Raw genomic sequence first — 26250 nt, 5'->3', positions numbered from 1 at the left:
CCCCCTCTGTTTACAACTACTTGTTTTGCACGACATTCCTTGTTTGACGCCGAACGCCTTAAAAATTCTGGCGTTTGAAAATGTTCGACTGCCTTCGCCCAATTTTCATGTGACATTCCGTTAGGGGGGTTGTTTAATGCGGCTTGGATATCTGCAGGCCCCCCGATTTCCTTAAAATAAGCATGAGCTTTACTTTTTCGGCCTCTGTAAACTTTTGCAAGACTTGAATCAATGCTCCGCAACAATTGAGCACGCTCCGGATCCATGTTAACCTTATCCAAATCAAATTTATTCTGCAAAACACAAAAATTTTAGTTAATTAATTTACAATCACAACTAAAATTAAAATTGTATCCAAGTTACCTTTAGATGAACAACTGTTGCGTTCCTTAAAGCGGGGGAAACATTGTCCCAACCAGATACGTTGAAAGGGACATTGTTCCACAAACACCTCCCAATTCCATGGGTGAACCAATTACCACGCTTCCCGACAGGGGAATATGTGATCTCCCTGTCGAAATCCAAATCTATGGGCTTTCCCTTATTTGCCCTTATCAACTTTCCCAACTCAATATTTTTTGACATGCCTCTCCTTTTTTTAGGAAGCTCGGTTGAAAAAATACAATTAAACCTATTAGTCACGATAACTTATTATAAAATAATAAAAATAGTTAATAAATATATCATAATAAAACTCACCGTCTTGTTCGTGCTGACCACGACCAAAGCCTCCTAGAGGTGGTGGATCCCCGGCTCCATCACCTCCGTGTCCAAGCCCCATAACATCGGCCATCATGGCCAAGAGTATTGCCCAAGTAAACCTCATCTGCAATATGAATAAAAGTTAGTTACCCTGCGAAATTGTAAGATATACACATTTCTCACACGGACATCTGGTTTCATCTTTACAATCTAGGTGTAACATGGATCTCTCGACAAAAGTGTCGAGCCCTAGCTGGAACTCGGGAGATTGACGATGTGGATTAGTAGTCCAGCTTTTATCAATAGACATGATGCAACTGAAACATAATTTAGTGTTTAAGGTTTACTTTACGGGAAACAAAAATCAAGTAGAGTATTCATAAAGTTGACGATTCAAAAAGTATTCTAACACGGGATAAATTAATTAGATTTTATAAAGGTAACTTAATTTGATTCTAAAGGTAAATTAATTAGATTTTATAATTAATTTAATATTTTTTTTGTAATTATTTTAATTTATTAAACTAACTTTATTTTCATTTTAATTTATTAAACTAACTTTATTTTATTTTAATTTTAACATTAACTTTATTTTAAGTCACTAAAAGTATGTTCCTATTAAGTTAGTTTTATAATTAATATAATTTGATTTTATAAAGGTAACTTAATTTGATTCTAAAAGTAAATTAATTAGATTTTATAATTAATTTAATATTTTCTTTTTTGTTATTAGTTTAATTTATTTATTAAACTAATTTTATTTTATTTTAATATTAACATTAACTTGATTTTAAAACTACTTTAAGTTGATTTTACAATTAATTTATTATTTTTTAATGTTTTTTTTAAATTAAATTAATTTTATTCTATAATTAAATTAAAATTACAAGAAGTACGTTGCTATTAAGTTAGTTTTATAATTAATATAATTTGATTTTATAAAGGTAACTTAATTTGATTCTAAACGTAAATTAATTAGATTTTATAATTAATTTAATATTTTCTTTTTTGTTATTAGTTTTATTTATTAAACTAACTTTATTTTCATTTTAATTTATTAAACTAACTTTATTTTATTTTAATTTTAACATTAACTTTATTTTAAGTCACTAAAAGTATGTTCCTATTAAGTTAGTTTTATAATTAATATAATTTGATTTTATAAAGGTAAATTAATTAGATTTTATAATTAATTTAATATTTTTTTTTGTAATTAGTTTAATTTATTAAACTAACTTTATTTTCATATACAATACATTACTAGAAGTGGTATAAACACACACAAACCAACAAAATAATCCAATTTGCATATACAATACATCTAATTTGCATATTCCAGTTTCATCTAATTTCATACAAATATATACATCTAAATTTCATTTTAAGGCAATGTGGTATAAACATAAATTTCAATCCAACAAATGTATATATCCATGTCATTTTTTTTATACATCAATGTAATCTAAACATAAATATCAAAATATACACAAATCTGAAAAAAAAACACATACAAACCAACAAAATAATCCAACAAAATACATACAATCAAACAAAATTATCCAACAAAATGCATAACCACTTCATATCTCAAAATACAAACATAATCACTCAATATAATTGAAAAATGCTCACATTTTATCATCTTAATTAACACAAAACCAGAAAAATCATAGAAAAAGATGAGAAATTCAACCTTGGGGGAAGGAGGGGCAATTTCGGAATTTGCAAAAATATCTCTGGTTTATGGCTGTCTTAGGGGAAGGAGGGGCCAACACCGGTCCAAGAAGCAATTCCAACTCCACAAACTTGTCAAAAAATCGTGATATTGAAGAAAGAAAGAGAGGAAAACGAGAGAAGGTGGAAGGTAAGGAAGAAAATGGCAGAAAGGGAACCTGTGGAGGGGTAATCTGCGTTTAGTATTAGCGGCGACGCAAGGGCAATAGCGGCGACATCAGAACATTAGCGGCGGCAAGTGGAGGGAAAAGGTAACGCGCGTTTCCGCTTTCCTCTACAGCCGTTAGATCAAAATAAAATCGGACGGATGGGGTGAAAATGACGCGGATCGCTAAATCAAAGCATTAGCGGCGACGCCTTTAACGGCGACGCATAGCAATAGCGGCGACATGTAACGCGTCATTTACATGTCGCCGCTATTGCTTTGAGTCGCCGCTAAAGCCGCCGCCGCTAATGCTTTGATTTCTTGTAGTGCATTTGATTATTGTAGACCCGAATCTATCTAAGTGATTTCTATGGAAACGAATAAATACATATTTTAGATATTTAAATCTTGTTGTTTTTCAAATGGTTCTAATGAGTCCCAGTTTAAAATTTAGAAAGAAATGGTTTTCAAATTATATGATCCATCGGAAAATAAAACAAACAACAATAAATCGATAAAAAAATGATTTCACACACATATATACTTGCAAGTTCATTGAAAAGCTTACAACCATACGTTAATGAATCACTTATTTTTCTTTTGATTTATAGATGAAGCAAACATCGTATTGATTTTCCAAGAACTAACAGTTGGAAAGCTTGGTCGATGTTGTTAAAGGGAAGCTCGTGGGTAATAAACTCTTCCAACTTTATCCCATCCTGAAACAACGAGTCCACATTCACATACTATCAATCATACATACATGCATACATACACACATACATACAAAATTACAAACATACCTGATGCATACACTGGTCAGCAAAGAGAGCGAGTTGGGATTTCCCTTTGAAACCACCGAACACTGATCCTGTGATTCTTCGTCCATCAAACAGCTCCATTGGATGCAATGGCAACATTCTTGGTGTTAGATGAATCCCCAATACTATTGTTACTCCCCATCCCTGTATACAAATACCAAATAATTACTATATAATCAAGTTTAATTTACAACAGAATAGTCATACTAAAAAAATGGCATAAAGATACTTAACGTCATGGGTCGACAAGAAGGCTTCGCGAAGAACATCAAGATTTCCTGCACACTCGAAGCTGAAGTCTACCCCTCCTTCAGTCATTTCCCTTATTTTCTGTATGCATTCCGTCACTTTTCAATCTCTAATATAAGTTAACATTTTTCTTAATCGTCCTTATATAAATGACACCGAATACTTAAGAAAAGTAGCATTTTATGCAGGATCGGTCCAAACGCATAAGGGGCCCGGGGCGAAAAAAAAAGGCCCCTTAAAGACAAAAAATAATAAGATTAAAAAAAAATCATTTATTCTTCACTATAAATGTGTTAAATTAACAATAACAATCAAGCCAAATTGTTTATCTTTTAAACTAGTTTGAGTTTAAGCCAGCTTTAAATCCTAAAAATCACATAGGTAATAATTATATATATATATATATATATATATATATATATATATATATATATATATATATATATATATATATATATATATATATATATACACACTACATATCCCAGAGATTTTAGGCCCCTGGAGACGTGGGCCCTAGGCGGTCGCTCGAGTCGCCCACCGTCTGGACCGGCCTGATACACATATACTAGCTAGCTAATTACCTCATGTGCCGACATTTTAAGATCCCTCGGGTTTATAAAATGTGTCATGCCCATCGTTTGACCTATGAATATAAAACTGAATAAGTTAATATATCATGCAGGCATGTAAGTATATATATTTTTTGAATGAAAAGTTTATCATATACATGCACCTATTGGACCACCACCAATCAGGATTAAATAAAAAGTGATGATGTGGCTATATAACCCACTATTTCTAGCCTCAATTTATTGAATGAGTTCAATGGATATATATATATATATATATATATATATATATATATATATATATATATATATATATATATATATATATATATATATATATATATATATATATATAGAGAGAGAGAGAGAGAGAGAGAGAGAGAGAGAGATTCAAATATGGATTAACATATATTGTGCAGACGTGTGAACAGTGTTATTCTGTGAGAATGACAAAGAAAATATGTTGTTTGATAATGTAAATACGTTCAATCTTACATAACTACTGTTATTAGCGCGCATTCTCACCAATTAAATCGTCTATAAGATTATTATAGATTTTTTTTTATTCACATTCTGTCAGAATGTTGTCAGTATGTTTATTGAGTCGTATTCTGTAAAAATAAAAATGATTGAAAATTATGTGTGAGAACAAAGTGAATAAAAATTAGTGAGAATGAATGTAAATGACAATAATTATGTGAGGTTGAACGTATTCATATTACTAAACAACTTATTCTTTTAGTAATTGTCATAGAATATCACTGTCCACACATTCACATAATAGTCGTCCATCCACATTATAACCTAGCAATATATATATATATATATATATATATATATATATATATATATATATATATATATATATATATATATATATATATATATATATATATTAGGTTCTAAATTGTGTGAGACGTGACGTGACGGTAATGTCAAGTTTCACGCCATAGCAAGCCTTAACTTTTTTCAAGGTGTGATAAGTTTTTATACATTAAAAAAATATGAATCACATAATTATAAAATTAAATCATATATAACAAATTTTTAGAAGTGTTATATCAACACTTAACATGAAAAAGTTAACAAGTCAATTCTGTCATTGCCGATCTGAAAAAAAAATAAAAAAAAAAACTCGAGCCTTGAAAAGCTCGCGCCATAACGCGTTAAGGCGCGCCTAACCACGCTATTTGGCCGCCACGCCTCACAAAGACGTTTTGCATTTTTTTGTAACGATTTTTTTACGCCTCGCGTCATGGCACGCATTGTCGCTGCAATGACGCGTTATTTTGAATACTGTGTGTTTGTGTGTATGCGTGCGTGTGTGTATATATATATATATATATATATATATATATATATATATATATATATATACATATAATTTATTTATATACAATAATTAATTTATTAAGTTCATTAAAATGATATATTTTAATTTTCTAGGTAAATATATTTTGTTTATAACTTACTTTTTAAATGTCTAAACAATAATTTTAATTTTTTTTTAATATAACATAATGAAATTGCGTTCCCAAATATCCCAGTTAAATCATGTCGAAGAACATGATTACCCCACTATTACATAGCTTAAAGTTTCTTTAAATCTAATATTGAACTTCTTCGTTGAGTTCTTGACTCAAACATATTAGAGGATTAATATCATCGTACATTTATTTAATGTATTATTTGTAACTTGTAATATTTAATTAGTAATTTCTATCTTTTAATTCTTAATTAATTTAATATTTTAGTTTTATGTTTTAATAATACTTATAAAAAATATAAAAATATGGTGATGTGACATTCCACTAAATTTTAATAGAGTTTAATAAAGTGTAAAGATTAATGAGTCAATATTGATTAATGAAATGTTGATTTAATAGAGTTTAATAAAATGTAATGATTAATGAGTCAATATTAGTTAATGAAATGTTGATGTGTAGATTCATTAACTCATAAGATAATTCATGTATAGATGTATATATATTATATTATAAAGGAATTGTTTCACCACATGTGATTGAAAGCCTCAAATTCTTCATATTTTATTGTAATATATCTATTTTATTAATTTAAATGTGTTATTAAATGTGAAATATTATCAAATTAATGGTAGATTTTTGAACTATCCGTTATAATATAACTACAATGTTAATTTAAATACTCTATCCGTCTCATATTTATCGTCTACTTTTGACTTTTAAAATCTTTATTCTTCAACTTTGACCTTAAATATTTTTATTTGTGTTATACATTAGTTGATGAAACTTATAACAATGAAAAAAACATTTAAAACACAATTCATTCATATGTTTTGCATCAATTATTATACACCAAAAAGAAAAAAAATAAGATCAAAATTGAAGAATAAAAATTTCAAAAATTAAAATTGGACAATAAATATGTGATGGATGTAATATTATGTTAAATCCAAAATATAAATCAAAATATAAAATAAACTTTAAAATATTCGAAACTATTTTCTAAAAAGTTTAATACGTTTAAATGTTTTAAATGTAAAACTAAACCGACATGTCAAATTAACTAAAAAAACTAAAAACTATTTTTTTTTAATAATTGGAAATTTCCCAAATAAATGGTTTTTAAATTAACTACAATAATGATAATAATAATAATAATAATAAATAACATAAACTTATAAATTATATTATGTTATCAAAACTCAAATGAATAATATCTAAATTAATTAATCATAACAATAACAATTAAAGTAATATTAAGTTGAAATTAAATTTAGTTTTAACCATATGTAAGTTGCAAGTAACGACATCAATTTATATGATTTTAATAGATGTTATAATATGGTGTAACTGTTAAATTTTAACAAAAGCAAATTAATGCAAAAAGCTATTATTATATAGTTAATTATTTTTAATATATATATGTTTAAGTTTTAACTATAAAGTTTTATTCTAGTCATAGTGTATAACATACCTTTGATATGCTTGTCCGCATTAATGTCGACTCCTATGATTTTAGATGCTCCTCTTGTTTTGGCCCCTTGTATGACCTGATATCAAAGATGCCTCAACTAAAAAAAATGAAAATTGATTTCACCGGATCATTGATCTATTAATATAATTACCGCCAGTCCCACAGCACCCAGACCAAAGACTGCGACTGTTGAACCGTGTTGAACGTTGGCAGTATTGGTTACAGCTCCAAATCCTTGACACACATATTTTAATCGTCAGACTTATGTTCAAATCAATAGGTTAATATTTAATTATGATCGAAAATAACTAACGAATATGTGTATATATTGACTATAACCTGTGGACAGACAACAACTGACTATAACCATGACTGTGTACTCACTAAAAGTGGATGTGTTGAGAAAATGGTAAATAGGTTTCCCGTCTTGTGTTGAGAACCTGGTCTTCTTGTCATTCCTCATCACGCTTCGTAATGGATCCACACGAAACTTTTCACATAGATTGGTGCTTTCAGACTTGCAATAAGCACATATACGACACTCGCCATTGAAGATAGTAAGAACATGATCTCCTTCCTTCATATCCTGCACACCCTCGCCTATACACTCGACCACCCTACCCATCGATCCACACATAACATAACTCACTTACCACAGCTAGCAATGTAAAAAATTAATAAATACATACATTAACCCAAATTAAAATTCAAGTTGTTACCCGGAGGCTTCATGTCCAAAAATACGAGGATACACTTGTTGCGATTCATTCTACATGTGATTAATTATATATATGGATATATTAATAACTAAGTGTAAATGATATGTATATCAGTATACATATGTTAGTTACAAATGTACCTGGCCCTGCCACGCACTAAGATCAGTATGGCAAACTGAAGTGTACAAGATTTTGATTCGGACTTCCAACTTCTGAGGTGGTTGGACACGAATTTGTTGTATGGAGAAAGGTTTTCCAGGACCCCAAGCCACAGCAGCTTCAGGCATCATGAATATACAAAAAGCTTCAGGCATCATGATCATTAAGATCAATAAACCACATATAATTTACATTATCTAAACTAACCAGTGCATGTGATCTCTTTGCCCAAAACACCATTAGCTTGTTCTATGCTGTTGTCCATCTGGCTGTGTTTAAATGATGTTAGTTGATGGAAGGAGTTTGCAATATATACATTATACAATCAACTTTTGGCGTTTGTTTCCAGAGTGTAAGTAGGGTAGCATGAGCTATTGGGAATTCAATTCAACATAGACAATCCGTATAATAATTTGTTCAGTCATCTAGCTAGGCGGCTTCTATGCGTATATATCCTATATGCTTCATTTAATATATATATATATATATATATATATATATATATATATATATATATATATATATATATATATATATATATAAAGAAAGAGACATATATCTAACCACTATCAATTAGGTTGGGCTCATTAAAGATTGTGAGCTTATTTATTAGGAACATCATACACTCCTAGAACACGAGAGTTATTACTACTGAATGAAAAATGTTGTAACGCACTAACATAGATCGAATTCCATTGCAATCTCAACTACGGACCAAATAGCTATAAAAAAAAAAAGAATCGATTCATACATAACAATTTTTCTCAATAAAAAAATTATTGTGTACAAATCACTACCTATAAAAAATTTCGACAATAACTCGTTGAAAATTCTCAACGCACTACCAATTACATAATCACTTATTCTATTAAAAATTATCATTAAGATATTTTCCTTTTTAATATATATATATATATATATATATATATAACATTATTATGTTTATTTACTTAACAAATTAATTCATAATTACTTACAATCCACAATATCTTGGTTTTTTTGACATTTATTATTTTTTATCTATATAAAAATTTTATATATAGTAATCGTAGTTTTTCACAGGTCAGAACCTAATATATATATATATATATATATATATATATATATATATATATATATATATATATATATATATATATAGGGTTAGGTTCATGTTATACGGCCTAATTTTATGAGACCGTGAGACACATTTTTTTATTTTTTTTTAATTTTTTTTAGTTAATTCAAGTTCCGAAAATAATATTTAAAAAAAGAATTTTTGGATTTTTCCATTTATTTTGCATTTTTTAAAATTATTTTTTAGAATATGTACAGTGTAATATTTTATTAGAATATTTCACGTATTTTTAAAAAAAAATGGAATTTATTTTTATTTTTTTAGTTAATTCAAGTTCCGAAAATAATATTTAAAAAAAGAATTTTTAGATTTTTCCATTTATTCTGCATTTTAAAATTATTTTTTAGAATATGTCAGTGTAATATTTTATTAGAGTATTTCACGTATATTTAAAAAAAAACAAAATATTTTTTTTAATTTTAAATTTTTTTTTTACTTTTTTTAGTTAATTCAAGTTCCGAAAATAATATTTAAAAAAAGAATTTTTGGATTTTTCCATTTATTTTGAATTTTAAAATTATTTTTAGATTTGGTCTCACGGTTTCACAAAATTAGAATGGTTTCAAATGAACCTGAACTTATATATATATATATATATATATATATATATATATATATATATATATATATATATATATATATATATATATATATATATATATTTAAAATTATTTTTAGATTTGGTCTCACGGTCTCACAAAATTAGAATGGTCTCAAATGAACCTGAACTTTTATATATATATATATATATATATATATATATATATATATATATATATATATATATATATATATATATATATATATATATATATATACATAAAGTGTTTACTACTTTTTTTTAAGTTCGATCGTCACAATTAAAAAAAAATAATCATAATAATCTTAAATTTTTGATTAAATGTACAATTTATATGTTTGTTCGTTACGATAAATATGCATCGTTTATTCTATTACATAATTACGTTATCTTAATACGTTCAACTCTCATAATACATTATATTTTTATTTTTTTAATCTTTTATACATATTTCATCTTTATCATGTTTTATTACACCGTCCTTGAAATTATTTCATTAACATATGTATTTTATTACTTATATTTTATTTGTATTTTATCTTTACCATGTTTTCTTACTTTTTTACTGAAATTATTTCATTAACGAATGTATTTTATTACCTATTCTATTAAAAATTATGATTAAGACATTTTCCTTTTTAATTTACACAACCTTTTTTCATATATATATATATATATATATATATATATATATATATATATATATATATATATATATATATATATATATATATATATATATATATATATATATATATATATATATATATATATATATATATATACTTGTGGGCTTAGTTTGAAAAAGATCTTGTGGAGAGGGACCAAACTCGGAAAAAATGAAATATGTTTCAAAGTGAGTTACAGGATTAAACTCGGTGTCCTTTCCCCCTCGTTTTGATGATACAATCGCTAACCCAGGCTCATTTCTCCAGCCACCACCATTTTTTTTGGAGCCCTTCTCAGCCACCTCCGACAATGCCGAGTCCGACAGCCACCACCGCAACAGCCCCTGCTGCTGGTGACGTCGTGAACAGCTGGGAGAACCGACGAAGACCGAAGATTTCACTGTGGACGTTGAACGACCGGAAGATTTCATGAACGACAGGAAGCTATCGGTAAGCTAATCGCAACCTACCTCTCCTTCCCTTTGTTCTTCTATGTGAGTGTGGTGTCATGGACGTCGTTGTTGCCGCTGTCACCCTTGGTCGCTGTTTCTGTAGACCTGACATCGTCAACCGCCTAGTTGGTGGCCGAGAGTTGTGGACTCGTATCGTGTATATGCATGTGTTGCTGCTAGAACCCATGTGGCGTGTGGAGGTGTTATGTTGTTCGGAGGTGGGGCGAACCACCATGGTAGCCAACCGTGGTGGCTACCGCTATGCCTCCTTCTTTTGCTACCACCGGCCACCATGAGGAGGTGGCTGTGTGTGTTAATGTTGTTCAACGTGTATATGTGTTTGGGTATTGGAATTATCCCTCGAGTCGCCGTTGTGTGCGAGTGGCTACTGCCGTGAGCTGCCGTCGACCATCACCGCCTGAAGTAGCAGTGGGTGGTGCCCGACCTAGTGAAACCCTAATTGACCTATAAACTTAACTTAGGACCTTGTGACCTGTGCTTGGGTTGGAAACCCTAGTTAGGGTTTAGAAAACCCTAATTTTGGAAGCTTTAGTTTGGGATTGGTCGGGACCCGCATTTTGGACCGTTGGATTGGAATTATGAATTATGCCCAACCACATTGTATGATTGACCTGGTAGAGTGATGGAATTAATGGATTAAGTCCTTAATGGGTTAAGTGAGAACACTTAACCCTAATCGTCATTTTATGTAAAAATCATAATCATGTTTGGGCTTCAAGTTAGGCCTTTCTTTTGGGCTTAGGTGTTTGGATTCTTGTTGGGCCCTCTGAGAACAAGTTTATGGACTAGGATATTTGGATGGGCTTTAGGGTAAGTCCAATGTAAGGGGTTTGGGCCTAATTTGGAAAATTAGGCCATATTTGGGCCTTGGTTGATTATTTGGCTTTTGGGGCTCCAGAGTTTGAGTTTGGGACTTGGTTTTACACCAAGCTAGGTTAGGGGTAAAATAGTCTTTTTACCCCAAGTATGGATTTATGGTTATGCATTGGCTCCCAATTGTTAATTGGGTGTTGTTTTGATGTTTGACAGTTCGGGGATCTGTCAACGAACAGTTGGGGTTTGTCTTTTTTATTCGGCAGTGTGAGGTGAGTCTTCTCATTATATCCAAGGGTTGAAGGCACTAATACCTGCCCATTACTTGTTATATGGAATGCTAGTTGTCTATGTGATACTTGCATGAAAGGCCATGGGGGGAGCCCATGACATTTGGATACAAGACCATGGGGGAGCCCATGACATTTGGATATAAGACCATGGGGGAGCCCTTAACATGTGGATATAAGACCATGGGGAAGAGCCCATGCCACTTAGATATCAGACCATGGGGGAGGCCATGGCATTCCTGGTAAAGACCATGGGGGAGCCCATGGAAACTATACGTATGTCACATGATATTATGTGGATGATAATTTGTGGATGATATTCTGTGGATGGTATGTTGCGGAAGATAATTTGTGGATGATATTTTGTGGTTATATGCTATGTGGTATTTTGGGGAACTCACTAAGCTTTGTGTGTCACAACTAGCATTCTAGCTAGGAAATTCTATTCTCATGAAAACATTCATCTAGTGTAATAACTTGTACTCTAAATGAAAATCATGCTTTATGCTCATTCAAATACATCTCATATGTTCAATTAAAGGTTGGAAACCCTAGAAATCCTGGTTCCAGTTTAATATGAACTAGTATTCTCTTATTGGGTCTAATGGACCAATAAATCTTCAACTTGATTATCTTGGGCCTAGGAACCCTAATTGGGCTTTAATTGAACCCACATTCTTGAAACTAAAACATTTTGGGTCATGTGGGCCTAGAATTGTTCATTTTATCCCTAATGGGCCATGATGGGCCATAAATGAATTCATTAGCCCTAATGGGCCATATACTCCATTCCTTTTGTTCTATTGGGCCGTGAACCCTCATAAGGGACCAATGGGCCAAGAACCATCCATTTGGGACTCATAATGTCGAAATCAAGCCCAAACTACTTCTCCTTTCTTCTCTTCTCCCTTATTTTCGGCGCAACTATAAAAACAAAAAAAATGTGGGGGGGGGGGGGGGGGGAGGGAATTGCATGGAGAAAAGAGGTGACACCTCATCTTTACCTATATGATTTCCATGCTAATTATATCTCATGTATCTAAACCCTATATCCTAATCCTCCATGTATTAACCAATTCACCTCTATCTCTCTTCTCTTATTTCTCTCGGCTAAAGAGCAACCCCAAACACAGTCACTTCCACTTTCAAAAACTCTCTCAAATCCTCTTAATCTCAAGGAGAAACTCTCTCATTTCCTTGCCATTTTCGTGATCTTGGGTGTGATTCAAAGAGTTTTTTTTCAACAAGTTTCGTCTACTTGGTAAGTTGTCATCATACATAAGTCCTTGATTTCCATTTTTAAGCCAACAACACCCCCTTACATGGTTCATTTCGTGTTCTAGCTTCCTACGACCATCTATGTAACATCCCAAAAACTTTACGCCAAATTTAAACTTTTCGAATCATAAATAAAACCAGATAATATTTGTTTACAAAATGTTTTCAATCATTATTCATCAGAGTGTCCCAATAACCAGATCATAAGGATGAGGAGCGGTACGGCCACACCTTCGCCTTGCCATGATCTCCTGAAGTATCAGAAACAATAAACTGAAAACTGTAAGCCGAGGGCTTAGTGAGCTACCCCCAAAATACCAATACCACACCGATAATACCATATCAATAACAGACAATCAACAACATGCATACTGGGCCAGCGGCCTGACTGGACCGCCCTGCCGGGCCTAGAGTCTATCTAAATCTGTCTCGAGCCTTCGGCATAACTGGACCGCCACGTGGGCCTATAATCTCCCCGGACCGCTCATAGGGTGTATTGGCCTTCAGCACAAAGCAGGACCGCCTCAGCCAAGCAACAAGAAAATAACCATTTGCACATAACTAACATATACTGGCATATACAAACATCAAACATATCCATCTCACTGATCACCAATCATAGCAATCTCTCATAACTAGAGCACCGACCTAGCAGGTCACTAACATATCAACCCCTACGGATCATAAGAGCATAACATATTGTCTATCCTAATTCCGACCTAACTGGTCATAACCACATGTAGCATGCCATAAGAATAACAACTAAAGGGCCGACCTTGGTGCCTTAGACCCTATTGATATAGTGAGGATAACTCACCTTGCAGATGTCGACTCAGTAAATGAACTCCAACTCTCGGATCACTGTCAAAAACTCCACCACCTATTACCATAATATAATCATACCCATAAGTTCCCAACCTTTCAAGGTACCCCATAAGCCAACTAATCAAACCCTGGTCAAAGTCAAAGTCATCAGTCAAGGTCAACAGTCCGTGTTGACCCTAACTCGCCGAGTACCCTCGGCTACTCGTCGATTTCCTTGAGGTACGTGTCCATTCGCCGAGTCACCGGAGTGACTTGTCGAGTTCCTTCGGTTTACGATCGAAAAACTAAGGTCACTCGTTGGGTTTCCTTCTTTCAACTCGACGGTTACACATGCATACATAAATTGGTGAAACCTCACCCGACTCGCCGAGTTGTTCATACAACTTGTTGAGTTCTTCGTCAATCTTCATCGGACTCGCCGAGTTGTTCATCCAACTCGTCGGGTCCATGCTCATCTTTATGTGACTCGCCAAGTCAACCTTGCGACCTGCCGAGTTCCATCAGTCCTTATTTTAAGTCATGCAGTGACTCCAAATTACGGATCCAAGCTTCTAAGGCATGCTTTTCACGTAAAGTTGCAAACTTAACGTGCATGCATAGCTAAAAAGGCTCTTAATGTCAAATCCAAGCTCACAACGGGGTTTCATACTCAAAGTGGCTTCATACATGACCAAACTCGGAGCTTTATGACTCTAGAACCGAAGAAAGGTCTAGATCTGAAGTTACAAGTTCAGATCTAGCTCATATCCCACATTATCATTTCACCCAAACCATAAAAACCCTAAATCTCAACCAAAAGATGTCTACAAGGAAAATGAAGTAAAGGTGACGACTTGATACCTCCAAATGATGCTAACTGAGGTAGATTTCTTATTCCCACGCCTTCCTTGCCCCTAGTCTCTTGCCCTCCAATCTCTTCCTTTCCAAAAACCTCATTTCTAAAGCTTAAGACACACAAGAATGAAGCATTAGACGAATTAGGGTTTTTTGAGCTCTCAAAGGATCGAAAAGAGGCCAAAGGAGGCTTATGCTTCTTTAAATAGGGTGCAGAACCCCGGGATTTTAGTTTCATCTGCCAGCTCCTACTCGTCGAGTTCTTCATGGACTCGACGAGTATACCACTAAATACGCGATCCATCCCGCTGCTACTCGACGGGTAGGGAAACCAACTCGTCGAGTATGTCTTAAAACCAAATAAATTTTTGTTTAAATCGGTACTTGAGAATCGAGGCATTACAATCCTCCCCCACTTGAACTAGACTACATCAGTCTAGGGTGACGTCAACCTTTCTCTATTTTCCGTCGGTGTCCCAAAGACGCCAAGAAAGGTGAAATTATCATTAATTAGTATGATTATGACGGCTCACTTAGAGGAATTAATATTATAAAATTTACGGGAGACCATCCTTTCTTTTCTTATTTGGATTACTCAGGAACATACTCGTACTGGTACTCAACCTCGGGGGTTGGTATGGCAGCATTCTCTTTTACAGACAACATAGGGTTGTCTGGGGGAATTCTCTTTACATTCTATTTACCTTTTCTGCATTATCTTTATACATTCTAATAAACAATAACATACATGCATTAGTACAAGATCTAAAACAAACATACTAAACTTTTTTCATAAAATATAGGATTTTCTGGTGGTTTCAAAGTTGTACAAATCATTTTTAAAAACATGCTTATGAACTCACCAACATTTTTATGTTGACCTTTTCAAATTAACTTGTATTCTCAGGAAACCGTTGAAGCAGGTTGAGCGGAACAAAATAATGGATATTTTGTTATATTTTGTTTCATCGTACTTTAACTATTTTGGCATGTAATATTCAAACACAATACTCGATGTAAACAATGTATGTTGTTATATTACATGCGTAATGATGATGATGTTATGTTTCAGTTATATACTATGTGATGATACTACAAGGATGAAGTCACACTCCAGCCCTCAGACGTTTCCGTCGTTTGGTTCGCGGGTGTGACATTGTGATTACAATTTTCAGTTTATGTTTCAGGTACTCTGGTTTTCAAATGGAAGGGCTCGGGATGATTGTAGAGCACACACCACATATTTCCGTTTTCTATGAACTACTCTGCTTTGTCAATGTTTTGTTAAAACTTAATTACTCTCGTTTTGTGGGAAAGACATGTATTAACGATTTATTAATTTAAAAACAAAAATTTTTATATCATGATTTTTGGGGTGTTACAAGTTGGTATCAGAGCCTTGGTTTGAGAGATTCGAACATACTCTCGTGTGTGTTTGGAATCAAACTGAAGAATTGGTAATGTTCTAAAAAAGAAAAGTATTTTATGAAAAGAGTTTTCTAAGATAAAAAAAGGTGTGGTGCATGCAATTAGCCGAGCTCAAGTAAGTTTTCCTAAAATACCCATACGTGTTATTTGATATGACTTGATTTATGAATATGTGAATCGAATGCTATTTAGGGCTAATGACCTGCTCAGTTTTTGCATGATAGAATGCTAGAAGAGATGCCTTTGTATGTATATCATAGGAGCTGGTAGACTTGCATTCTAGTGTTGAGTAGTAGTGGTTATTGATCTGATATGTGATACCTTGTTGCATTGGGGGCATTGGATGCTATGCTGAGATGGGAATATCTATTGGAATCATTAATTGCTAAGTGTATGCTTTAAAAATTATATACGGTTAGGATCTGATAGCCCTAGAATAATTGATTTGGCCTTATTTCCCGTTCCTTGTTTGGTTGTGGTTTTAGGGTAGAGTTTATTATTCGACAATCTATTTGATTGTGTTCTGTGTATAATCTGTATGCATAAGGCAACCAGTAGTAAGGATGGAATTTCTAGCATAAGTGTTGGTGTGTGGGGTGAATGTTTTATGATAATTCTACGGATTGGAGTGTTACTGCATGAATGCTGCTTGCTTTGTGCTTTAAGGAACTCTTGGATGATGGGAATCAGCTACTAAGTGAATAGAAAGGTATTCATGAGGTGGACAACTGGAATTATGAGGAATTCTTCAGCAACTGATGGCAGAGTGAGGTTGGGAACCTAGGTGAGCCTAGGGAGTGCTGCATTGGTTGGAGTCATGTTGTTTAGTGAGCTTTAGTGCATCAGTTTGAGAAGTTGACTTAAAAGATTCAGGATGATTCTTGAGGAAAGTATGGATAAGTGTGGAAGGTAGTATTGGTCCCGTACTACTGAAAGCATAGGATCCATACTCGAATCGAGGAGAGTCTTGGAGAATCCAAGAAGCTAGGGGAAAATGATTCTTGAGTATGTTATGATCTTTCGCATGATGGTATTTTAGTTTGGTGATGAGTTTCCAGGAAGGAGGTTTAGGTTTTGGTTTCGGCTCAGGTAAGGCAACTGAGCCGATTAACGAGCCGACGCGGGAATTCATCTTGTCGGAGATTACCCGCGGTGTTTTGGAGAAGACTCATGTGGTCTTTGGTTCAGTCAAGGAGGGGTTTTTTGAAGATCTTGGATGAACGCTTGGGAGCGTTCCGTTCTGAGGTTATGGCTATTGTTGGAGCTCGCACTCTTTCTTTCTGTGAGTTTCGTGTATGTGGAGCTCCTGCATTCTATGGGGAGAGGGACCCCGTTTCTAGTAGGAGGTGGTTAGCAGATATGGCTAACACGTTCAGGACAAGTTTCTGCTGAGGAGACGAAGCTCATATATGCTTTCTGCCTATTAAAGGTCAGGGCGCGAGATTGGTGGGAAGAGATTGGTCGTGAGGTGGGTGATGATGTTGTTGATACTATGTTATGGGATAATTTCTCGACCAAGTTCCAAGCTGAGTTGCATTAGAGATTGAGGTGCATCAATTAGCGCAAGAGTTTTAGGATCTCTGCTAGACTACTGGGATCAAGGCAGAGATCATTGCCAAGTTTTGGGAGAGGAATTTATTGGTTCCACGGTATGTGGCAAACAAGGAAATTAAGAAGGTGACGTATCATGATATGTGGTGGATGATATCAGTGCGTTTGAGAGTATTTCAGGGTGTACGACCCTGAATGATATGATTTCTAGATCTCGAAAGAGGGAGATCGGTTTGGAGCCCTAACAAAGAGTAGCCAGTTATTTTAGTGTAGGACCGAGAGAGGTCAGTGCTCCAGCAGGTGATATTGCGAGTATGCTGTCTTTTGCTTTTCTTCAGTTGTTATTAGTTTTCTTATTGCTTGGATTTTATATTGATTTGGGTAAGCGTTATCTTAGGGTTATTGATCTGTTATCATTGGGTTATATCTTCGAGAATTGTTTCATGTCTTTTGCATGCCATGAATCATTAGTGGTTCATTAAGGGGTTGTATATCGTGTAGCGGGTTCCAATGTGTTCGGCTGGTATTCTGGTTTTTGGTCAGAATCCGTTCGGGGGTATTGTTTGGAAGGCCTTTAGTCAGGATTCAGCAGGTTAGTTCTCCGGTAATCATCAAGGTTCAGTGGTTTTAGTATTTGTTCTGGTAGGAGCGGCAATTGCCTATGGAAGAATTGTTGGGTACGAACACTACCGTTTCTAAATGAGGAATGGTAGTAGGAAGATGGTGGTGTCAGTTGCATGAGTTCTTTGGTTATTGGTAATGTCAGGGGAGTTTTATATTCGCTCAGGTTGTAGTCAATTAGGAACCAATAATTCTTTGAGAATGGAAGTTGGGATAAAGATTTGTTGGTTCAGGGCAAGGGTTATGGTTTTAGTTGCCATCATATGAACTCATGAATGGTGTCATTGCAGGTGATCTGGATTATCAGGTTGGTTAAGATTATCCTTTAGGGTTTCAGGATTTGGGTGATCATGGAGTTTGCTAGCAATGGAACGCTAGTATTGTTTAGTGCAGGGTATGGGCGATCCATTCTGTTTGAGGGACCCGAGTCAGATATCTATAAGGATTAAGAGGTGAGAGACCTTTGTTGAGTCCAAGGGGGGGGGGCATTAAATGGATGTTCAAATTGAGGTTATGTTGGCGGGAGATCAGGAAACTTCCAACCACAGTCGGCATCTACATTGTGATACATAGTAGGCTGTGGGATTCAAATGCGTGACCCGAACTCCTGAATGATTGCAGAATTCGACTCAGGATGCATAGTATTGTGATGGTTTGAGCATGGTAAGGCTATGGGTGGTAACCATGGTTGGTGGGAAGTGTTGTAAAACTGCGATGGGATCGTAGCATTCACTAGTGCAAGGTAGTATATCGTTGGTAATGGTCATGGGTGTAAAGGGGGAATCAGTTCGTGCATTGGGCACGCCAATCAGGATTGTCAAGGAGTATTTCTTCGTTACAGGTTGAGGACCATTGGGGTCCGAGGCAGAGTCGGGCCTGTGTAGCCCTAGATGGGTAGGACTCGTGGGCGAGGCCAATGTGATTATGGAAATTCAGGTTGGACCTGGTAGAGACCGTTGGGTCGAGGTTTTGGATCTTGAGTTGTAGGATCATGTGGGTGATCAGTGTGTGGCGCAGAGGGGTTATTAGGCTGGGTAGCCTTGTTTTTGGACTATTGGGAGCCTAGTGGTTGGACCAGGTGCGAGACTAGTAGTCTTAGAGATGTTTTAGGAGTATTTATTTATTGGGCATGTGAGGGTTCGTCAGGAATCAGTAGGTTATGGTGCGAAATGCAAGTATAGATTCATGGATCTCGGGCTGTGAGTGGAGCATCAAATTGGTTTTGGGTAAGATATTGAGTCGGGTATCACGCGTGTTTTGTGCAGGATTTTTGTTTCGATGGATTAAGGACTGGGGTAATTATATGCCGAGGGATTCAGTTGAAGGGTTCAAGGGTAATAAATGGATTTAGTTTTGGATGACATATAATGGTCGTATGATTGTGTCGTAGATTGGTTCTATTTTTGAAGAGCATCAAGATAATTCAGGGCGGTATTATTGACTTGGAACTCGAGTGTGGAGTAGCTTGTTATTCTGAGGAGATCTTAGGTCGCTTACAGTTGGGTTTGGATAATCTCAAAGTAGATGATTTGCTCCTGTTACACAACTCTCGTCTGAGTCTAACCGTTATAGGGACGAGTCTCCTACTCGAAGAATTATCTGAGTCTTCTGTCAAGTATAAGTTTTCTACAGGGATATTTGGTTTGTGATTTTATTTTCTACTAGGAACCTCAAGTTATTAGAAGTTGAGTAGTTAACTGGGAGATAAGTGGACGAGATTCAACAATAATAATTCAGTATGGACGGTCTGTCAGGGAGTCAAACCATGTCGAGACTTCAGAGTTTATATTGAGTAAATGTGATTATGTTGCAAGGAATATGTTCATCTTCGGATTGTAGAGCCCTGCGGGGATTGATTTTGGTTGCCTTCGGAAGGCTGGGTATGCTCAGGGTTGTGGCCGTGCGACTCAACTCGTTTGGTGTGTCAGGAATGGTAAGGAATGATTTCGAGGACGAAATCCAATTTAAGTGGGGGAGAATTGTAGCATTCTATTTAATAAATAAATAAATAGATAAAATTAATAATTAAATAATAGCCCTAAATCAGCAATAATTTATCACTGTTAGCCATGAGAAGTTAAATGATATAATTTTTAGAATTTTGGGGGATCTATATTGAACCATTCGGACATGAATTATGATGAATTTTGGATGCTGGGGGTTGTTTGGTAATTTGTGGGCTTAGTTTGAAAAAGATTTTGTAGAGAGGGACCAAACTTGGAAAAAATGAAATATGTTTGAAAGTGAGTCATGGGATTAAACCCGGTGTCCCTTCCCCCTCTTTTTGATGATACAATCTCTAACCCTATATCATTTCTCCAGCCGCCACCATTTTTTTGGAGCCTTCGCAGCCGCCGCTGGCAGTGCCGAGTTCGACCGCCACCACCGCAATAGCCCCTGCTTCCGGTGACGTTGTGAACAGTCGGGAGAAACACCAAAGACTGAAGATTTTGCTGTGGACGTCGGTGTGTGGGTCATGAATAACCGGAAGCTCTCGATAAGCTAACTGCAACCCATCTCCCATTCCCTTTGTTCTTCTCTGTGAGTGTTGTGTTGTGGACAGCGTTGCTGTCGCTGTCAGCCTTGGTCGCTGTTTCTATGGACTCCGACGTCGTCAGCCGCCTAGTTGGTGGCTGAGAGTTGTGGACTCGTATCGTGTATATGCGTTTGTTGCTGCTAGAACCCATGAAGCGCGAGGAGGAGGTGTTATGTTAGCCGGAGGTGGGGCGAACTACCATGACAGCCAACCATGGTGACTGCCGCTAAGCCTCCTTCTTTTTCTGCCACCAGCCACCGTGGGGAGGTGGTTGTGTGTGTGATTTGGTGTGTGTTAATGATGTTTATCTTGTATATGTGTTTGGTTATTGGATTTATCCCTCGAGCCGCTGCCGTGTACGGGTGGTAGCTGCTGTGAGCCGCCGTCCACCACCACCTCCTTTGGTGGCAGTGGGTGGTGCCCGACCTAGTGAAACCCTAATTGACCTAAACACTTAACTTTAGACCTTGTGACTTGTGCTTCGGTTGGAAACCCTAATTAGGGTTAAGAAAACCCTAATTTTGGAGACTTTAGTTTGGGATTGGCCGGGACCCGCGTTTTGGACTGTTGGATTGGAATTATGAATTATACACGACCACATTGTATGATTGACCTGGTAGAGTGATGGACTTAATGGATTAATTCCTTAATGGGTTAAGTGAGAACACTTAACCCTAATCGTCATTTTATGTGAAAACCGTAATCATGTTTGGGCTTCGAGTTGGGCCTTTCTTTTAGGCTTAGGTGTTTGGATTCTTGTTGGGCCATCTGAGAACATGTGTATGGACTAGGATATTTGGATGGGCTTTAGGGTAAGGCCCATGTAAGGGTTTTAGGCCCAATTTGGAAAATTAGGCCATATTTGTGCCTTGGTTGGTTATTTGGCTTTTGGGCCTCCAGAGTTTGAGTTTGGGATTTGGTCTTGGACCAAGCTAGATTAGGGGTAAAATAGTCTTTTTACCCCAAGTATGGATTTATGGTTATGCATTGGCACCCAATTGTTAATTGGGTGTTGTTTTGATGTTTGACAGTTCGGGGATCTGTCACCTAGTAATAGTGGTTCTTCTGTGTGATCCGACAGTGTGAGGTGAGTCTACTCAATATATCCATGGGTCGAAGGCACCAATGCCGACCCATTACTTGCTATGTGGAATGCTAGTTATCTTTGTGATACTTGCATGGAAGACCATCGAGGGGAGCCCATGACATTTAGATATAAAAAATGGGGGGAGCCCATGTCATTTGGATATAAAACCATGGGGAGGAGCCCATTGCACTTGGATATCAGACCATGGGGGAGCCCATGACATTCTTGCTAAAGACCATAGGGGAAGCCCATGGCAACTATACGTATGTCGCATGATATTCTGAGGTTGATATTTTATTGATGATATTTTGTGGATGATATTTAGTGGATGATAATTTGTGGATGGTATTCTGTGGATAATATTTTGTGGATGATATTATGTGGTATTTTGGGGAACTCACTAAGCTTTGTGCTTAGAGTTTTCAGTTTATTTTTTAGGTACTATGGTTTTCAAATGGAAGGGCTCGGGATGATTGCAGAGCACACACCACATGTTTCTGTCTTCGGTGAACTACTCTGATTTGTCAAAGTTTTGTTAAAACTTAAGTACTCTGGTTTTGTGGGAAAGACATGTATTAACAATTTATTAATTTAAAAACTAAAATTTTTATATCATGATTTTTGGATTGTTACATTTAGGATTTTTTTAGAGATTTTTTTTCCATAGAACATATATATATATATATATATATATATATATATATATATATATATATATATATATATATATATATATATATATAGTCTTTATCTTGTTTTCTTACTTTTTTTCACGAAATTATTTCATTAACGTATGTATTTATGTACCTATTCTATTATATATATATATATATATATATATATATATATATATATATATATATATATATAGATTCAAATGTTTTTGATAATTATCATGTTCATGAATACATCAATCAAAAATTAGAAAAAATTAAATAATTTTTTAATTCAGTAAGGGTAAATTAATAATATTTCATATATGTATTAATTAGTATCCAAAATTAACAATTAATATCCCTTTATTTAAGGGATTAGTTTTTAGGTAATTAACTAATTCTCCATAATTATCTACTCTTCTCTTTCTTATCTCCTTGTAGCCGACATATCTCTTCTCTTCTTATATCAACGCCACCAAAGTAACACCAGCTCCCGATCCTAACCTGGATCCGATCTCAAGACGTCTCGTAACCACCATTCTGGTAAAACACCAGAAGGATCACTGATAGCCCATATAGAGTTAGGGAACCAACTCCCCACCCCACCCTAGGGGTTGTGACTTCCTTGATACGCATATGGGTCCTGTGCTTTTAGTAGTACGAGCCCATACTACCTTCCACACCTACCCATATTTGTCTCAAGTATCACCACAACACCCTAACTGAATACATAACATGGCTAGTGCTCAATCCTCACTCCTAAAGGAATGCTAAGTGTCTCATAACTGGCCTCCCGACCTCACGCAACCCACCCATCCATGAAACTTCCACCAACCCTGCAGCACTAGTGTATCCTAGCCATACATAACGTTGGACCCTATAGACTTTCGAATATCCAATCCTACCCTAAGCTCCCAATCAAACAAGAACAGAACTTAAGGCCAAATTAAACATTCTCAGGCTATAAGATCTTAATTATGTATAACTGTGATGCATACACTAAGCAACTACAGTAATGTTGTCAATCTCATATAAAGGAAATCGTAGGCTAGTAGGCATCATGTAATCAGACAATTCTATCATGCAATCCCTGAAGATCCATAGCCTAGTACTAGCATGCTATTCTAACATATCACAATATCAATAACTGTATGGTATTTTGGGGTCTACGTACTGGCTCCGGCTGATCATACAACCTGCATCCTCCTTTACTTATTTTGAAAACCATTTTAAAAACCATTTTGGAAAATCCTTTCCTTGATTTGAGATTGTATTCACACGAGTGTTCCTCTATTTCACTCAAACCAAGGCTCTGATACCAACTCGTAACACCCTAAAATTTCAAGCTAATTTAAAACTTTTAAAACAATTCAAAACCCATTAGTCATTACAAAAATGTTTTCAAAATAGTTTAATATCAGAGTATCCCAGAAACATAGTCTTAAAAAATGAGGAGCTGTACAATCACGCCTTTGCCTTGCCACGATCCCCTGATGTACCTGAAACAATAAACTAAAACTATAAGCCCGAAAGCTTAGTGAGTTACCCCCAAAATACCGATATACATACAGTCCACATAACCATGTCAGCAATAACACATCATAACAAACTGAATAGAACAACATGTAACAAGTCCACAGCTTTACAGACTGGAATACCCCTTGGCCCATGATGCGACCTTGACTTGGTTCGATTAGTGCTGCTCACTTGGATTCTCGGCTGCCTTTGCAAGATCACAAAGAAAGAAGGCTGTCAGCCGTTTTCCGGGAGGAGTTCCCGGAAGAACGCTCTGACGGTCAAGTTAGAGAGTATTTAGGATCTTTGGGTGTGCGCTCTTTCAGAGTCCAGAGAGCTTACCTTGTAGGCCTGAGAGCGTATCCTTTTATACCTAGCTCCCTTGCCTGATCCATACCAGACAAGATCGCTTTTTGGGGAGACAGGATCAGGGGCGCTGATTGGAGAGTCATGCGACTTCAACCGTTAGGGCGCTCTTATTGGCTTTGACGGTAATGGTCTGATCCTCCTGCTTGTCTCCTGACCGTATCTTTTGTGTTGGAGCTGGGAGCGTCTCTTGGCGGGCGCGAGCCTTTCGCCTGTGTGTTCCACTCCCGAGGGCGCCAGCGGACGCTACGCCTGCTGGGCTGAGCCTGGTTGGCATATGCGAGCCTTTTGTTTGTGACTTCCACTCCTGGGGGTTCCAGTGGACGCTAACCCTGCTGGGCTGGGCCCGGTTGGCGTGTCCGGCTCGTGCTTCTGCCTTGGGTGCCCTAGGCATGTCATCAAGTCCTCCAATCTTGTAGTCGTAGCGTTGCAGCGCTAGTTACGGCGTTCTGGACTTAGTTAGCTTACGTGTGTTGGTTTTTCTTTACCCACCGTTCCGTCTTTAATGGCGACGTGACTGCGCATGATGCCTGGCAGTTACGTCACCGTGTCAGGCGTTTAAATATCCCGCCTCTTCCTTTTCTTTATAAGGGCCTTTAAAGGGTTTCTATTTATCTTTTCCTTCTTCCCTCTTCGTCTTCCTCTTTTCTGATTTGTCTTCTTCTTCTTCTTCTCCTTTCTTCTCTTGGCAAACCTTCCCGGAATCCTCCCTTCCGCCACTTATCTTCTTTGGAAGGTGTAGAGTTTCCTGCACCCGGTTCCAGTATCTCATCCCCCCCCGGAAAGATTGGGGTTTACTTGAAAACCCTGGACGCTGGTATCCGTTTCCCGCTGACTGACTTTCAGGAGGAGGTCTTCCAAAAAGATGGTTGAAGTCTTCAGATGCTGACCCCTAATGCAGTCAACAAAGTGGTTGCATTTGAGATGATCTGCAGGGCCAATGGGTATCTTCCAGATTACTTTGTTTTCAAGTTCTTCTTTCGATTCTGCATCACTGGGGACAAGTGCACTTTTTCATTCCGGCGAGGGGGGCACGCCTTAGTTCTCGACGGACGGATCCCTAATAATTGGCAGGACAAGTGGCTATGGGTGAACCAGGAGTTGGTCGGGAGTGGTCAGTATCGTGCGAATGTTTTTGCCGATACCATACCCAAGCTTTTCCCTCACAAACAAAGTGTCGCTGATTATCTGAAGTGTGTGCAAGTATCCCGTGAGGATTATTCTGAGGCTCTGCATTCTGGTGTAGGGATGAGCCCCTCTTGGAGGCGTCGCAGAAAAATGGTGGTGTTTTTCTCCGTCGTCGATGGTGAGTGCTGCACCCTTCTTTTCTTTTCTTCCCCTTGTTACTACTGTTATTGACATTCCTTTCTCTGATATCTCTAGGTGTTGAATCTTCCCTGTCCATGGACGAGGTGTTACGGAAGCATTATCGGGGAAAGTTAGAGTATCGTGAGGTGGATCTGGCTGAGTGGCTTCCTCCACCCCGCCGACTGGACCAACTTACCTTAACTGCTGCTCCTTCCGCCCCTCCTGTAGGTTCATCGGCGTCGGAG

General features: G+C 36.2%; 1 protein-coding gene across 2 annotated transcripts; it reads right to left on the bottom strand.

The window, feature by feature from the left end:
• Window positions 1–3073: 3073 nt before the first annotated feature.
• On the bottom strand, window positions 3074–8477 carry LOC145058404 (alcohol dehydrogenase-like 3). 2 transcript variants are annotated; one of them, XM_079006316.1, is made up of 10 exons: window positions 8267–8477; window positions 8041–8177; window positions 7901–7950; window positions 7521–7798; window positions 7333–7415; window positions 7182–7257; window positions 4236–4297; window positions 3637–3732; window positions 3385–3546; window positions 3074–3300 (listed from the first exon to the last, which is right to left on the bottom strand). In XM_079006316.1, exons 1-10 carry the CDS (start codon window positions 8322–8324, stop codon window positions 3187–3189), a joined length of 1116 nt encoding a protein of 371 aa, XP_078862442.1. In that variant the 5' UTR covers window positions 8325–8477; the 3' UTR covers window positions 3074–3186. The 2 variants fall into 2 exon arrangements, with proteins under 2 accessions (XP_078862442.1, XP_078862443.1); XM_079006317.1 differs by having other exon boundaries at window positions 7566–7798.
• Between the last annotated feature and the right edge of the window lie 17773 nt (window positions 8478–26250).

The sequence above is a fragment of the Lactuca serriola genome, chromosome 6 (genome assembly GCF_051521515.1).
Source record: "Lactuca serriola cultivar US96UC23 chromosome 6, Lser_US96UC23_V15, whole genome shotgun sequence".
Taxonomy (NCBI): domain Eukaryota; kingdom Viridiplantae; phylum Streptophyta; class Magnoliopsida; order Asterales; family Asteraceae; genus Lactuca; species Lactuca serriola.
This window is presented reverse-complemented; position numbering and strand designations above follow the sequence as displayed.